The sequence below is a fragment of the Larus michahellis genome, chromosome 1 (genome assembly GCF_964199755.1).
Source record: "Larus michahellis chromosome 1, bLarMic1.1, whole genome shotgun sequence".
Taxonomy (NCBI): Eukaryota; Metazoa; Chordata; class Aves; order Charadriiformes; family Laridae; genus Larus; species Larus michahellis.
Window position 1 is genome coordinate 125958985 of NC_133896.1, and position 17823 is coordinate 125976807.

Below are 17823 nucleotides of genomic sequence, written 5' to 3' on the forward strand. Positions count from 1 at the left end.
CAACCTACAATATATAGCTTTTGCACAATTCAATTAAAACTCAGAGAAAAAGATGTCTTGTTTGTGAAGAAACTGCCATTAGCTTTTTTCTAGCTAACATCCATTAGCTTTTATCATACTTCAGACTACCACAAAGCAAGTAACAGTGGAAAAAAATTATTTTCCGCTAGCATCCAATTAGTATCCTATGACTTTGAACACTAAAGAAATGCTTTTCCTTAAATGACAACTAAGAGAACATAGATTGAAAAGAAAAATCAGTCTGTTAAGAAGTTTGGTCCTTGCATTTAGGACCTTGCATTTCCTTCAATAGATCCTATGTATCTCATGTACATGGAGCACGAGTTGTTTGGTTTTGGGGTTGTTTTTTTTTTTTTAAAAACCTCACCTGCCTATTATGAATCTTTGCAATAAAAATACTAATTTTTCCCCGCACTGCACTAGGCAACTTTCTTTCCAGCCAAAGAAAAGGAATTTAGTGAAGAATCATAAGAAAAAAAACTAAGCTATGAACTCTGGCACAGCCAGGAGTAGCAACTCAACTACTCCAGAGGGCTTAGAAAATAGGCTTTAGATTTTACACCAAGAAGTTGGATTTATTGTAAATGCCACAGTCACATTGATAGACAGAGCACAGACTTCTGGTAACAAACAAACATACATTTTTGTAACTAAGCGTTTCTACTTGGTAAATAAATGCATTTCGCACAGCCTTCCTTTTAAATGTGCCTAAACTAACCTAAATAAGCAGACAGCATAGCAGAAAAGGGAAACTTATGTGAGTAACTGTTTCTTAAGCAGTATATTATTTTTACTATGTATATAATATTTTATATTATATACACACACATTTTCATCAACAGTTCAAATTATACCCGAATAAAAAAACCAAACAAAACCAAAACTGGCGCTCCTCCAATACATTTGCCACCTTTCCCTCAGGCATAGTTAATCCAGGTATTTGTCAAGTTAGAGGAATGACAGTTAAAAAGACTCCCCCCACAAGAAACAAGTTACACAAAGAATACTGTATCACTACAAATTTTTTATTCAGAAGCCCATCTTTAAAAAAAATCTCATTATGAACTTGTTTGGTCAAACTACAACACTTTCTAGCAGACATACAGTAAAAATGGCATGGCTCAGAATCGACCAGATCTTTCACGATCTCTTGACCGCCTCCTATCACGTTCACGTCCTCCTCCTCCACCACCACCTCCACGACCACGATCTCTGGATCTAGACCGACGTTCACGGGACCTCGACCTGGATCTATGCCTTCAAAGAAAGCGTGAATATTTTATTGTTTCATCACATTCAGCAAGTCACTTGCAGTACCACACAGTGGAATGCTTAAGGATGTAAGTAATGAGGGAGAAGAAAGACAATGTGGTATTAGAAGGATTAGTAAATTGTCACTCAAGGCTGCCAAACCACGTATTCACAAACAGAAAAAAACCTTAATACCAAGGAGTCAACACATACTGTTAAAAGACTCAGCTGTTCACTGCCAGTCATCCAACAGGCATGCAAACCTTAAGCAAAGGCATGTAGAAAAACCAAATACAGTTACACAGCTGTTAATTAAAGAAGCAAGAGAAGGGGACACCTGCTTTTGCAGTTCTGAGTTGCTCTAAACACATAGCAAAAGCCTACAGCTGTTTGTAAGCTCACTCCTGTTAAATCAACTGCATTAATTAGCAATTACAACTCTTTTTCCTTGTTTTTTTTTTCCTACACCCCACCCCTTCCAGAAGCCATCAGCATTTGCAAATAAGTCTTCCCTGCCTCTGAGGTCAATAACTTAAAATTCAGGAAGAAAGCTAAAAGCACCCAGAATGTACTGCTAACACAGCTATTATGGATTTATAGCTTATATGGCACTTGTCAAGCAAAAGAGTGGTTTGAATGTTTTTAGGCATTTTTGGAAAAGTTAATTTTATAAGACAGGTAAACAGTACAGTTTTAAATACGTGTAGAAATTACAGCAGAACTAAAACGCTCAGGGAACTGAATGCTACAAGTCTTAAGTTTGCAGAATATTGTTTCATGGTGAGATAGTTTGGGGTGGGAGTGTGTGTGGTGAAAAGTTTTACTATGACAGACACACACACGTTACCCTTGCATACCACTGAGCTGTCCAGAATTACTAAATAAACCTATTATTCAAAAGTTCTGGTTTACCCTCCAATGTATTTAATTCCACGTAGAACTACTTTCAGGTCAGTCTAGTTTATACAATCTACCTGTGAAACCCCACTGACAACTGATTATTTTTTTTTTTTATATATATTAAGCCTTACTGCCTAACCTGTGACAGCTTTAGCTGCACAAAGAATTTAAATAAGGCAAATAAAGACAAAACTGGATGCAGGATTCCGCTATTTCATTTGGTTTACCGCAGACTGAAATTGGGCTATAGGTAAAACAATCACATTCCAAAGCCAAACATACAAGTCTGATCTTTCTTGCCATAAAAGGTGGTACCTTTTAATTAGCCTTACTAAGTCCAAGAGATCCAGATTCAGACTCGTGGAAGTGACCAAAAGGCTAACACAAGAGCCTACTTTGTCTTTTTCATCATTCACCTTAAAAGCTTACATTTTCATTGAAATTAATATTAATTGGGCTATTTTAGGAAAGTATTTAGGCACAAACACACATGCCTAAGCAACACAATCTACATTTTTCCGAAGTTAAATTCATCCTCACAAGTTCTAAGACACTGCCAGAGACATTTATAGGAAAAACATGTTCACAATCCCAGGCTCCTTCTGTGATTGAGAGAAACCTATAAAACTGTGCTTGATATAAAGGGAAGCTCAACAATTTTGTATGCCTATCCTAAATAGCAAGGTCCTAAAAGAAAGCAAATTGAATCCAGCTCAAAGTGAACCATCCACAAGACAAGTATCACATTAACAGCAGCTCTATAAGCCTTTCTACAGTGTACCTTAATAAATAATATAAATAATAGAATGTATTTCTCACAATCTTCTTTTTTGCCATTAAGCAAAATTACTATTCCTTTGCCCTACTGAGAATTGCTATCAAGAAGGGTCACATTGTGAGGCTAGCATTAGTAGAAAGTGAGCTCAATACAGTGACTGCCTGTTACTAACACTAAGGAATGAATACTGGCTAGAAGAGTTAGCCATTAACTGTTAAAAACAAGTAAGTTTGGGTATTGAATATAATCTATAGATAAGCTTGACTGCATAATGCTGGAAGTGGCCAATCTGATCCTGCCAAAATGCCCATTAGCCAAGTAGCCTGCTTCTAACAGAAGCCACCAGCAAATACATTTAGAAGACAATAAAATAGAGAAGAGGTGTAAAGCAATACTTCTCCCAAACAATGGCCACCTATAACAGTTTGCAGTTTGGAGATCTGAACCACAGACAGGTCCTATGTACTTAGTGAATACTCTTCTCCTTGGAGCCTGCCTTCTCTTAAAGCCACATCAACTTCAGTATCCCCAGCACCACATAGCAAGAAGCACTATAACTTTTTTTTTTTTTTAAGGACAGACCTATTCCTTTGTTCTGAACTAGCCACTTGGTAGCTTTACTTGATGCCCTTTCATTGGTATGTGTCAGAACTGCATTAGAAAAAAAAAAAACAAGAGGACTTAAGTTTAAAGATTTCCCTTCAGAATTTTCAGCAACTGATCCTTAATTTACTTGTTTTAATCATGTTTAAAAGCAAACTTACTTTTTACGACGACGCCCATACAACTCACGTCTCAACTCTCGAGAAATGGGCTTCAAATGCATGAAGTTGCAGAAGCCTCCTCGTGTACACTCTCTGAAACAGAATTCAAGAGGGACAGTTCAGTTAAAATTCCCAGTTCTACACCGCATCTGTTTGCCCTAAGCCCTAGTGGACCTCTAGCCATGTAAAAGTTAATCACCCCTAACCTTAAACCAGTAAATTGCAAGCATCATTTACTGACACTGACTCACTCCTAGATCAAAATCCTAAAAAGGTGGCAAAAGTCAAGAGGTTGACTCCAGGTCCTCTATAATAACATTACCTGAAGTGGTTTTCTTCTTACACTAAACTACACATAAAAGCCACACCCAGGCAAGCAGCCAGTCTGCACACACGTTTCAAAGATACTGTCATAGGCAAACAGGAAGTCGCTCTTTACCCCATTTCATATTGACGGCAACAGGCCTCTCTGAAGTCAGTCACAGGTGAAAGCTCAGCATGAATGGGCTGTCCATTAAACCAGCGGTTGTTCAGGTCAATCACAGCCTTCTCCGCATCTTCTTCACGGCGAAACTAAAAGCAAAATTAGCAGGTTCTTATGTTAGAGAGAAGCAACTGAAGTAGATCAAAGATACTTATCAAATCAGTTGTGCGATATCTGAGGCTTAGGACTAGTAATCAAACTAGAACCTACTTCAGAGTTCCTGGGACAGTCCCTCAAATCAAGGGTAAAGATGCTAGCTTTTCATTAATCAGAACTCAGAGCTAATCACAACATCAATATTTTCTCTTATGTTCTATTTGGTCTTCCAAGTTTTGTGGCTTGTATTAAAAGATATGATAGAATACATTGTGTTTCCTCAGTACAGCTTTAAACAGAGAGAATGCTTAAGAGTATTTTCTAATATGCTTTAGATGTAATAGATTTTTTCAAACACTTAAGAGAAATCTGCATGAGAACTGAAGCTCTCATTCACTTAAATTAGAATTTACAAAAATCTGATCTTGTTTTACAATGAATGTAAAACTTAAAATTTGAAATCCCTTCTCACAGCTAACCACTTGAAAATTTTTAAAAACAACTTTTCTTTCTGACTGTGACCTACACAGATGAGAATTTTAGGTGTGAAAATACTTTCCACTTAAGGGAATGTACAGTAAAAATATTCAAACGAACTCGCACACCCCCAACACTGTGTACACCCAATAAAATTTTTGCAGGTGACAGCTCTGTACTCATTATTGAAGAGATACCAATGATTTTTAAGAGCCAAACCTAAGTGCTCCAGTTTGCACCTTAAACCACCCAGCTACTGCCAAATATAACTTGGTTACAAAATGTTTTGTTTAACTGGTAAGTTAGAAAACAAATGCACCTGTTGGAAATAAACACACCTGTTGCGAATAAACCTCTTCTCATAATGAAGTGCTTAAAAGGCAGTGCGGTGGGCAGACAGACCCCAAATTAATCCTGGCAAACTAAACAGTCCAGCAGTGGTGACTGTGTTTGTAACAATGTAAAAAAAGAAGTGTTAATCTTTATGAAAATGACACAGATTTTGACTATCAAGAAAGCGTCTCATATCTTAAAATTTCTTTTAGATTCTATTCACATTTTCACTCTTTCTACTTTATATTGTGAAGTGCAAGATGAGCTTATATCCTGAAGAGCTACTCTCACAAATTCTACAAGCATACAGTAGCTTTTCAAAATTATAAATCAATAAATACCACCCCTATTGATTATATAAACACGTCTCTCTCTATCCTACCTTTACATATACATTTCCAACTAGATGATCTCCAAGGTTATCACAAACATTCATCTCCTCAACTTCACCGTATTTTTCTTCCATTTCTGTGAAGACCTCCTAAACACAAAGCAACCCATTAAAAGTTTGCAGCACAGTAGCACAGAAGTACTGCATTTAGCAGTTAGTAAGTACAAGAGAATGCCTTCCTTAAAAAAAGCAAAATAAGAAAGTTTTTTTTTTAATTTCTTATTTTAAAATTAGTACTTGCTTGGCCTGTACTGTGTCCATCTGTAAGTACAGCACTAACAGGATACAATAAAAAGCTATGGAAAACAGTAAGCATTCGGTATTTACAGAATACATAAAATGCACTAGAAAACACCACATATAAACCCTGATGCTATAGTTTTACTAATTTGTTTCTATACAAATAATTAAGTTTATTTTAAATTTACAGGAAAGAATGGGATTATGGAATCAAAATCCTACATGGCTTAAGTTGCTGATTTTTAAACGAAGTCTATTACAAACAGTAAAGCTGAAGCTAAGCTAACCAAAGGCTATACCAGGAAATATTTAGCACCAGAAGTTTTGAGTTTTTTTATGAACACCTGAGGAAACAAGCGCTTTTCTCTGAATTCACCTAATTGCGCTATACACTGAATATAGCTCATTTGTGTCAACAAATCCACAAACACTTTAATGCATTTTTACATACCTCAAAGAATTCATCATAATGTTCCTGCATCTCAACATCACTCACAGCACCTGTAAAAATCAAGAGTCATATCAATTAGAGTCTATAAATAAGGAAGAAGAGATTTTGATCATACTACAAAACAATCTAGAGAGGCCGTCTGGAGCGTAAAAGACACCATATAGCATGGAGCTAACTAATAGGAATATTAAAAATAAGTATGCGTGAAGAGCTTTGAGTCCCTAAAGTAATATGTCAAAACATTACATTGACATGATCAAATCAAAACAAGTTTTAATCAGAACCAAACTTGTATGCCACAAATTTGAAGGAAGGGGAAAGGAATTATTTTGAAATATCACTTAAATTTAATGTATAGTCCCACCTTCTATCTACCAACAATTTTACCTACACAGAAGGCAAGTGCTTTGTCACATTTGCATATTTTAAAGCATGATAAAAATTTAGTGTTCCTCTTCCTAAAGGCAGAATTTCATTTTAACATGTCCACCTCTCCAGCATACACACTAAAATTTCAGAGTTCACAACGTAACATAACCCAGAATTTTTCTATTTTAAAAATTTGCTCAAAATAGTTATTGAAATGACACACTTTTCTCAGTGCCCTCAAAGAAGGGTACCATAATCCTTTGCAATAGAGAGCAATATCAATTTTTCTATAGTCCTGCAGAACACCTTTTAGTGCAAGACAAGCCAGCTGTATATTCAGGTTAGATTATTTTCATGCTCCAAGCTGGACTTCACAAATGAGCGCTGCTTGCCTGCTGCTATGAAAAAAAATAATTTAGCTGATTTTTCAAAGCTTTAAGAATATAAAAAATGTATTTATTTCTTCCAGTCTACAGCATTTTAAACTACATTAAGCTGTATACATTAAAGCCTCATGTACTGGCTCTTCAGCAGTTAAGTGGTTTATTAAGATCAAGCGGAGCAGTTTTAAAGTGACACCTGCATTTTATGCTATAAAAAAAATACTCTAGCCTTTAAATTACAAACACTACTGTTTTAGTTCACAGAATGTCAAAGACAAAGAGACTGAGCCAACAAAGCTGAGTTTATTCACTTTGGGCTGCTATGAAAAAAAGAAATGCTTTGGTCTCGGTCATTTTTGGCTCTGGAACTTTAATTACTTTTCTTCCACCCATCTCACCTCCTGAAGAAGGCTAAGGGGCATCTGTTATATAGTTTAGGCTAACAATGTTTCTGCATTTATGTTTGCTTTTAAGAGCTTTCTTCTTCCCCATGGTTATATAGCAAATTAAACAAATATCAAACATTAAACCAGTATTTCTAGACAGTTTAATACTTAACTATATTCCCGAGGTTCTGCCAACACCACTGATAACAGCTTACTAATATGTAAGGATTTTTTTTTTTTTTTAAAAAGATATCAGACAGGGGCTTTGTGAGCCACACTGGGAATAACTACTTTTTACCAGATGGACAAGTGCTAAAAACTTATAAGGAGATTCCATTGTCAAATCAGGAGATCATAAGCAACAGTTAGTTAATGACTACTTGAATGTCCTTCTAATGTGGGAAGCATACATATGAACAGGCTTTATAAACATTCATATTCCAGGGCTACTGGTATCTGAACCTTGAGAAGCCCAATTACTACTCAAAATACTCAGGAAAACTACTGCTGTTCAAAACTAAGGTTAATCCTCTACGACGGCAATAGAAAGGAAGACAGTTAAGCAACAACAACAAAAGCATTAAATAGCTACCCAAGTTATCCATTTAAAATACATGCAGTACTTAAGTAGGGACAAATATCAAAAGAGGGAGCCAGGAGTTTCAGCAAATCTACTGATAACAGAGCTCCAGCTCTACCCCAAGAGGTACAGTTGGGCTCTGTTAAGTGTCTACCCGCTTGTCAAGAAAAACTAAAGTTGGATACCAGCATTTAGAACGCTAGAGAATCTGTTCAAGACTCTTGTAGCTGTACAATCTAAACAGCTCCACAGACCAAACTGCTGTAACTCTGTGCAAATTAGTTACCAGCGCATTGAGAATGTAGGGACAGAGTGGAAATACATAACTGTACAGTTTTTGGTCTACTGAAACAGCATTAACTACTCAGCATCCGCAACAAGAAAGCCTACAAACCAATAGAACTGTTTAAGCATCTAGACAAACTTACATAGCTCATTACGTATCTAACTTGATTGTGTGACAAAAAACTCAAATTACTGAAATTGGGCCATTATTACTTTTAGAAGCAGCAGAGACAGTGTTGACTTTTAAGTTAGTGGCTGATTTCACAAAGCACGTCTAATCAAATGCTGGTAACTAATCTGAACTAGTCTATAATCCAACAGTCAAAAAAAGGAATAACCAAACAAAGCTTTATTACCACACAGTCAATATTCACTTCAACAAGAAATATTAGTTAGAAAATAACACCGATCCTTTTTGGTCCTAAAACTTTTTTTTTTAAAATCTTATTCTAATATTGATGATTCAATGACAATGATGTATCGGTAATCGCAGATCAACAATCCTGGTCATTTAACTTCTGCCAGTCTCAAAGTAGGTGCGTTTTCTTACACCCATTCCTACCTCATCAGGCATCATTAAATTAGTTCATGACCATACCCAAATGCCTTCCCCTCCTCAAAAGTACTTTTGAAGATGAATTTTCCTAGGTAAATATGCAACTTGGTTTTGCAATTTGGATTTTCAAAGCATGGAAGGAATTTTAAACATGCACCTATCCAAAAAGGACAGCTGCCAGAAGGGAAGTGTTTGTCAGTCAAAGTGTATTCTTCCAAAGTAGACTCTAAATGGAAACTGCATTAACCTAGGACAAATTTCTGCATGCAGTCTGAAAAGTTTCGAATTCAAGTTCTCTTTATATTTACAGAGCAGGAAATTGGTTCTGGATGAAGTCAACATGTGTCATTGTCCTGCTCTTTTAGACAGTGGAACCTAATGGATGGCACAAAACATACAGAAAAGCATTCCTAGTATGCAGGCAACTGGCAGGGAGAAAGGCGGAGGGAAGAAAGCAGTGCAACCAAGACTGCTTTACAGGGGAAGTACAATTTCAACCCTTTTTGATTTAATAGATGGTACTCAGATTCCCCTCATAGTTTTCAGAGTAGAGAGGAAGGTGAGCAGCACAAAAAAGTTTTGGATTTTTTTTTTGGGGTGTGTTTGTTTTGGACGCATTTAATGAAACGTGGTCAGTTTGATCTGTTAAACTAAAATGGTAGACCAGCTTAAGTCGACACTGAGCTCTGACAATCAAGCCCAGGGAACCAGTGAAGGAACTTGTATGAACTTACAGCGCAAACCGTCAGCAGACTGGGAAGAGTTTTGAGGGTTACGGTAAATGTTCAAGAGGGCAATGGTCTGAAATACAAAACGCAACAACTTTATATTATGGAAAATAATTTTAACAAGAAACCGGTTTCCTTTAGGGTCGCTTTAGCCGAGTCTGTGCTGAAAAGAGAGGTGGTTATTCTCTCCTAAGAAGGAGAACTTTCACTTATCTGTGACCTTTCTGAATCAACCTAACACTGTAAAGTAATAGAGATCTCATGATACTCCATTATTGTATTTTCTTTTTTAATTTTATTCACCAATATTAATATAGAGGAGTTTTGCAAGATTTAAGGTAGGTATCTAATAGATGGCATTGAGACACAGTATTCAAATTACAAGCATAGTAATTTGTTTGAATTTGGTTTTACTGAATATTTTCTTAGTAGCAAAACCCCAGGAAAGGAAGTAATACAATAATTACAGCATAACATGAAATCTCCATTTTCCTAAAAACGTTAAGATGAGAGAAAATCCAGTTTTGTGAAACTTACCGTACATCACATATATACCTATTTTTTGTTAAATCAAGAATTTGAGAAATGCCTGCAGATTAACCCTTTAAAAAGAATGCAGTGTTACTAAGAAATGTCCACTCTGCAGTGCAAATGAGAATCTGCATCAAGTCCAATTTATGCAGTCAATTCTGCATTCTGAACCGCACGCATTTGACAAGTTCTTGATCTATGCGCAAGAAGAGTTCCGTCACTTGTCCTGTTTGCAACAGCTTTATGTCAGCAGCTCAGAAGCCAACATTATTTTCTCATAATTAGGAGTGGGCTCTTTAACACCATTCTTTAAAAAAATTTCTCCAACTGTGGGACTTACAGTGTGAGCCGTCAGCCGTCTGTGCACTGTTTTGGGGGTTACGATAGATGTTTTGAATCAAGATGGTCTGCGGGGAAAAAAAATAAAAAGGGGAATTCTACTGGCTGCTGTGCATATAATAGACAATTGCAAAGAGACAACTTGTTTGCAAACAGCTAAATAATATTTTATTCTTTAAGACTTCCTTTTGTATTTGCAGAGTATCTTCCAAAATTTCATCCAGACCATCATATTATGAAAACAGTTTTAATTAACCACCAAGAAAGAGCTGCACTTGTCTCAACAGCTATCCTCAAAATGGGAATTATGAGGCACAGGAACCTAAGCTGTGAAACTACATATTATGGACATGCCTAGCTTTCAAGACCAGATTCATTATTGTAAGTCTAGGGGGAAAAAAAAAAATAGTGTTATGTGCACAGCATATAATATGTAATGCCACAGAGTCTAAAATGTTACACCAGAGAGTAAGGTTTTTAGGCAAGAGCTACATCTCATTTTGGGATCAGGAATTTCTTGGTGGAATTTCTGTTTAAATAATATAATAGCATCATAGGTTCACATGTTTCCGATCCTTCAAATAAGGACAATATCCTTTTAGCCCTTCTGCTTTTTACTTGAAGAATTAGCCCAGGCAGACTTGAAACCTTACATTTGTACCGTTCTTCTTAAAATCAAGTTGTCTGAAAAAACAAACCATGTTTAAGTTAGTAAACTAATATTACAAAAAAATTCCAAACGTCCACATCACTGTAAGCAGCTCAAAAATTGAAATTTGATTACTTAAAATACAATGTTAGTTAGTACAAATCACAATCCCCAAATAATTTTAACTTACATATTATTAGTCACAGTAAGAATTCAGAGCTTAAAGAAGTCACAGGATCAGCAATATCATACCTACATATCCTGCCCATTTAACATGTAAAAAAAAAAACTAAGTCTGTAACATCACATTTGAAAAATCACACATCTATTTTATCATGGGTATGGTCACACTAACCAAAGCCTTGTGCTTCTGTGGCCCAGGTTTAAAATACCTATGTTTTAGGCTACAATTGGAGAGAGACAGAAACATGCATTAGTTACAGCGTTTCTGCTGATCCGCGGTAATTTGATCACCCTGGATTGCACGACCTTTCCTAACACAGCTCTTCTATAAAGTAGCTGCACCAGCAATAGCAACATAAGATAAAAATACTGTGCCAGTAACTTCCAATTAGCAAGATAGCTGTTCTTCTATCACAGCTGATTATCAATCGGCATACAAATAAAGATTTCTGTAGTGAACCCTACAGACTTGCCAGGTACGTTTGAGACCTTACAATACAGCACATCTGCCAGATGCGATGCCGTAGCAGTCCCAGACATCACTGGATGAATCTGACATGCACTGCTGACCCACTTCAGCTGGCATTGCTAACTGCAGTTTCTAAAGCGAAGGTAAAGACTCTGCACTGACAGAGAAAACTGTTGTTGCACACAAAGATTTTTGTAAAAAAAAAAAAAAAAGATTGTTAAGAGTGTTGGGGATTTTTTTTCGGTTGGTTGGTTTTTTTATAGACTTAAGACAACTATTGTGGAAGTTGTCTAATTTAGAAATATTTTCTAGTAGCCAATTACCTAAATTCTGGTCTCTAAATAACCGATCACATTTCAGCACACTTTCCATGTAGGTCAGTAACATGGAGCAGTTTTGAAAATTGACAACATTCTTTTTGTAATACAATATTTACATTAAGAATTATTACATTCACAGAAGTGGAAAACTGGTTTTGTAGATAAAGTGCCAGCAGTAGCCCCTCCCTATCTATTAGTAACCTAGACAGGCTCCCTTGAACTAACCCTGTCCGCTCGTGCACTCGCAAACTTCATAAGTGCCATTGCTCTGAACTCCAGTCATGTGGATAGTACTAGCCTCCCTGTTCTCCTCAAACCAACACCAGCCCACCACTCTAATCGATCCTGCTCCAAGTCAGCTAAAATGAACTTGCAGAGGACTCCACTACGTAAACTTTAGCTTTGTAGGTAAACCTGCTGATAATGCAACAACTTCCGTAGCCACTACTTATCATACATGGTACTCCCAAAGAAATCTATTTAACTGTATACCTTAACAATCAGCGGTGATAGAAAAAGGCAAAGCACACCGTTCTCAAGGAATGTAATTTCTGAAAACTACAGAGCTCATAATAATAAAAACCCTATCACTCCCTGCACCTTTTGTTTTTTTGGCAGTCACACATCATGCCTCTAAAAAATATTCGCCTAGCCATAGATTTAATAATTTGTCAAGTCAACTGGCGTATACACCCTCATCAACCAGGCAAGTCGTCTTCAAGAAACAATTCTTTCACATTCAAAGCAAGTAAGTTACTCTTGAAACTTAGCAGCCTGGGTCAGAGAGCAAATATGACGTCAGGAGAGCCACTTTTATTTATTAATTAGTTTTCTTCTATTATATGCATAAAGGATTTAAGTTCACACCTTTGAGACAGGCAGAACATGCTGCCATTGTTTGTGATTAAAAAAAATCTGGGATGGTTTAAGTGCCTAAACACCACTGAGAAGGCACACTCACCTGAGAGTTATCACTGGTTGGTCTCTACTACAGGCAAGCTTACAACAGCATCGCTTCCTGCAGCCATTAAGGGTGACAGGAGATAATTAGAAATGCTGGGAGAAGTAAATGGAATACCCCCAAAAAAAGCAAAAACCCATATAAACTGGGGCCAAAAGCGAACTACTTAATCTGGAGCTCGGTAATTATTCACTTGTATCTGAGAATCTACATTTTAAAGTAAGAATATACTTCCACAAGAAAGAGAAAACAAAAGGAAGACAAACCTGGCTAAATGTTGGTTTGTTGTGCAACCGAGAACATCTGTCTCCATGACGACAAGCTCCGATTTTGAAATAAAATGAACAGTTGACTCTGCAAGTAAAAAAACATAAAGTAGTTACATATCGGAATAGAGAACATTAATATGCAATTCCTATAAAACATATGCCCTAAATGCCTTTACCTTGATGTACAGAAGTAACATTGGAAAAAAAAATTAAAACAGTATAGGAAAGCATTATAGCAAACCTGTTCATATTCATTCCTCTTTACTCCTAATTTACAGGAAGTCATCTAACCAATTTCACCTGCTACTCAAACCCAAAGTGCATTCGTGACACCACCATGGACAGAATCAATCACTACTGTTTTACCCTTCTGGTTCTCCACTCTTGTCTTTTTATCAGTTTCACTGGTTGGTGGGATGGGAAATAATGTGAAAAACAGTCTGAAAAGGTACGCTATGAGCCATATGGTTGTGTCTTAGTTCATGCAATCCCCTAGTCTAAGCAATATAACCTGCTTTAAAGCTGACACAGTTGCATCTACCTAATGTTTTATAAACCACCTGTTTAAAGTTATACTCTAAGGGTAACTCAGACCACTGCCAACACAGTATTTGAAATAATTTAGCTAAGAGAAAAATCACGTTACAGAGAGAACGCACAGAAGCAAAATAAGTTCTTTTTATTAAGCTATTTCCATGAACACAGTGAATAATTTTAAAAAGAAGCATTTAATATTTATTTTAAACCACAAGCTTTTCTTGAATTAACTACCATCTCATGACACCTTCAAAACTATACTGGTTTAGGAATGCCAACGAAACTCTCACATGTAAGTGTAATTCACAGAGAATGATGGAAGAAAACCATAAGGAGTTTAGTTACCTTGACTGGGAAAACTGAATGCAAAATTCTGAAGGGCAAGAAAACTATTATGAGCTATATATAGGTAACTGAAACATAACAATTCTCCTGGAAGAAAGATTATTATTCCCATGCTCAGAATTAACACCAATTCTTTCCACAATCCTGTGTAACCAACATAAACTCATAGAGAGGAGGAATATTAAAGTACTAAAGCATATCTGATCTGCAGCAAAACATTCTACTGTAAAATTGTGACATGCTTACTCTTCATTACGTTTTTAAAAATATACACTTAGCATTACAAAATACTTACTGTCTTTTCTGAATTCTATCCTGCAACAAAAAAAAAGCCCCTAACTATAAAGTTTCAATAGTGCCTCCAACTTCAAGACTTTTCTGGAGAGTTCTGCTTGCTTTTTGAATAGGAAATAAGACCAGTACAGGAATTTCATGCATGTTGTATTGGCATATACTAATACTGTTAAACCACAATGCATTTTATCAGAAAGGATGCTACAGCAACAGAGCTCGAAAGAGGCTGCCAATACTGCTTTTCTGACAGTCGAGTGAATTGGAACTGGCAGGTAGTACTACAAAGCAGAAGGAAAACAGAAGCCTCACGGCCAGGGGCTGACAAGAGTAATTTAGTCCAGCAGCAGCACATCGATGCCCCCTTTCATTTTTTAGGAGCGGAAAAACACGTTGGTTTGGTCAGGCCGACGGTGACCAAATAAATCCTCGTTAGGAGGGCTTTGTAAGTACGCTTCCAACAACCAGAGAAACTAGAGACGTTCCCGACGGGCGGAAGGCTGCAGGCAGAAGCCTGAGGATCAGGATGCAGCAGTCGGGCAAATCCTCCGCACCCTGGGGAGGGGGGAGAAATAACCAGTCGCTGTCCTTGCAGCAGAGCGGAAGCTCTCGGGGCTGCTGCTGCGAGGGGCAGGGACGCGAACAAAAGGGGAAGGAGAGAAAGGCCCTTTTTTTCCGGCGGGAAGATCGGCACCCGGCCGCCCCCGAGAAGCGCGGTCCCGGGAGGGCGGGGGGTGGGGTGGGTGGGTTGCGAGGTGGACGGGGAGGACCCGGCAAGGCGCCACGAGGCGCGGGCACGCCCGCATGGCGGCGGGGGGAACAGGAGAAGGAAGAGGAGGAGAGAGGAGGTCCCCGTGGAGCACAGACCCAGCCCGGCCCGCGAGGGAAGGGGAGAGGGAAGCGCATGGGCGTGGCCGGCGGCGCGGGCACGCGCGGGCCCCACGCGGCGAGCGGAGCACGCGCGCGCCCCCTCTCCCTCCCGCTCTGTTCCTGGTGGCGCGCGCAGGCGCGCTCCAGCGAAGGGTGGGGGGGAGGGGAGGAGTGTCGCCGCGGGCCCGCCGGGGGGGGGGGGGGGGGGGCGGGGGGGTGGTGGTGATGGGGTGTGAGGGAGCGCGCCCGCCTCGCTTCCTCTTCCCTCCGCGGCCGCGCGCCGCCACGTTCCAGCGCGCGGAGGTGGCGGGGGGGTGGGAAGAGGGCACATTCCCAGCACGCGCCCCGGTGCCGGGGATGCCGCAGGGCCCCTGAAGCGGCAGCAGGAGAAACGGGCCGGGCCTCCCCCCCATCCTCCCCCGCGGTAGGGGGGGGGAGGGCGGGTTGACCGCCGCGGTCGGTGCAGGCCGCCCGGGCGGGCGCTGCGCGTCCCCGCGGAACCCGCCGCCAGCCTCCCGCCTCCCTCCCCGCCGCGGGGCGCCGAAGCCGCGGTAGCGGCGCGGGAAAGGTGGGGAGAGGTGAGGATGGGCCACTCACTTGTCCTTCTCTGTTCCGAAGATGGAGGCCAGATACTCCGCCATCTCCCACGGCCCGCCCGCCGGACAGCCCGGCGCCGACCGCGGACGTCACAGCCGCCGCGCCGGAAACACTTCTACCCAGCAAGGGAGGGGAGGGGGAGGAACGTGCTCACCGCGCATGCGCGCGGGGCCGCCAGACCCCCTCATTGGGGGAGCGGCGGGGGTTCCTCCCCCCCGCCCCCGCTCCGCTCCGCTCCCCTTGCTAGTGCGGCGCGCGGCTGCTGATCGCGCCACGCGGTGCCGTTGCCGCGCGTGCGCAGGGGTTGGTGGGGAGGTTGCGCTGTCGCGGAGCGAGCTCGGCCGCAGCGGGGGGCTCCCATCACCCCAGCCCGCTTCTCTCACCCCCCGGGACGGTGTCCTGGGTGTAGGAGGGGGAATGGTGGCGCGGTTCCCTGTGGGGGGGAGGAGCAGGGGCCGAGCGAGGGAGCCAGCGGCTTGTGGCGGGACGGAGGCCGCTCTGTGGGAAAGGGAGGCGGGGGGCCCTCGTATGCCCGCAAAGCAAGTATGTGTGCGGGAGCGCTGGGTCAGTACGTAGAGCTGGGGGAATTGTTGAGGTGCGCTGCGCCTCCATGTCCAGAGGTGTGTCTACATTGCCTAATGACACCCGCCTCCCGTTCCATGGTGGCAGCGTGGCCATCGGAGTGTCGCCCACAAACTTCTGAAGCAGCCTGAACGTTGCCAGGGTAAGCTCAGAGCAGGAAAGAGTCAGCTCCCAAACTTCTGAAGCAGCCTGAGTGTTGCCAGAATAAAGTTAGAGCAGAAGGAAGGCAGCTTAGCCAGTGGCTCAAAGAAATTGGGAAGACTCTGATGGATATGGAAGCACATGGCTAAAGGGTGTGACAGCTCAAAAGATGGCAGTGTGAAAAATGAAGGCAGATGTGAAAGACGGGCTTGCTGGGGCACTGTGTTTGCAGAAGTTTATATGATTGTAGAGAAGATAAGGATGCAGCTTGTAAGCGAAAGGGTCTTCCTGCAATTAGTCATCAGTACAAAGGACGCTGACAAGAAATCCGAATTAGGCCTTCGTTATCACAGCTTCAAGTGCTGGAATAAAGTAATTGCTCAAAGGCAGGGAGGTGTAGGTTCTGCAGGAGTTTAAATAAAAGTTGAATGAGCTGCAAAGAAAAATACGCATTTTAATTAAGAGCAGAGCAGAGGGTAAGGCCAAATTATTTCTGGTGTTTCTGGGAAGCTTCATGGAATTATGGGGCAAAAGCTGCAAATTTGAACAAAGCAAATTGAATTTTTTTTAAACGGAACGGTAATGTTTGCGGAAGTCTCTGCTACTATACAGCCTGATCAACATTTGCAGCAAAAGTGGTGTTCCAGTCTGAAAATCATGGCAGGAAAATGAACTTACTCATTTTGTTGATGCAGAAAACAAGACTTAGCGCTCAGTGTATTACAAGTGAAATACATCTCTTAGAGAGTTTGGAATTTCGTGAAACATTTAGTATTATGCTTTATTGTGCAGTGTGTTCACAGCCCCAGTTCGTAGGATATTCTCAAGCACAAGTGTTCACTGCACTGTGCCCTAACACAAGACAATTGACACTTAACAGCAAGACCGGTCTAGTTGCTTTTTATGACACCCCCTGGAATTCCTCCGTTGGTTTACGCTGACTCAAAGACACAGTGACTCATCACAGGACAAGGACACTCCTCTTGGCACCACTGTATGCCCTGCCATGTTCTTTCTGTACGTACTCTTGGGAGGTGAAGCTCACCTGCTCTCCATTCTCATCCTTACTGAGATGACAAAAGCTTTGTGCTAGAACTTCTGCCACATACAGTCAGATTAACTTCCCATCGCTCCTTCCTCCTGCACCGACTTCCCTTCAAATTCACAGTTGTGATCCAGGTGTTAGAAGTAGAAATCCCTGGCAAAGTCTGAGAAGATCTTGTTGCCAGAGAACAGATACTGCTGCTTATCTTTGCCTTGCAGTGT

At 40.6% G+C, this 17823-nt stretch overlaps 1 protein-coding gene across 8 annotated transcripts; it reads right to left on the bottom strand.

The window, feature by feature from the left end:
* Positions 1 to 575: 575 nt before the first annotated feature.
* Positions 576 to 16084, bottom strand: U2AF1 (U2 small nuclear RNA auxiliary factor 1). Of its 8 annotated transcripts, XM_074602928.1 has the most exons (10): positions 15835 to 15950; positions 14372 to 14922; positions 13192 to 13279; positions 10345 to 10411; positions 9480 to 9546; positions 6187 to 6236; positions 5487 to 5585; positions 4154 to 4287; positions 3715 to 3807; positions 1031 to 1278 (listed from the first exon to the last, which is right to left on the bottom strand). In XM_074602928.1, exons 6-10 carry the CDS (start codon positions 6214 to 6216, stop codon positions 1143 to 1145), a joined length of 492 nt encoding a protein of 163 aa, XP_074459029.1. In that variant the 5' UTR covers positions 6217 to 6236; positions 9480 to 9546; positions 10345 to 10411; positions 13192 to 13279; positions 14372 to 14922; positions 15835 to 15950; the 3' UTR covers positions 1031 to 1142. The 8 variants fall into 8 exon arrangements, with proteins under 8 accessions (XP_074458983.1, XP_074458993.1, XP_074459029.1 ...); XM_074602901.1 differs by lacking the exon at positions 10345 to 10411; XM_074602919.1 differs by lacking the exon at positions 9480 to 9546.
* Positions 16085 to 17823: the final 1739 nt, after the last annotated feature.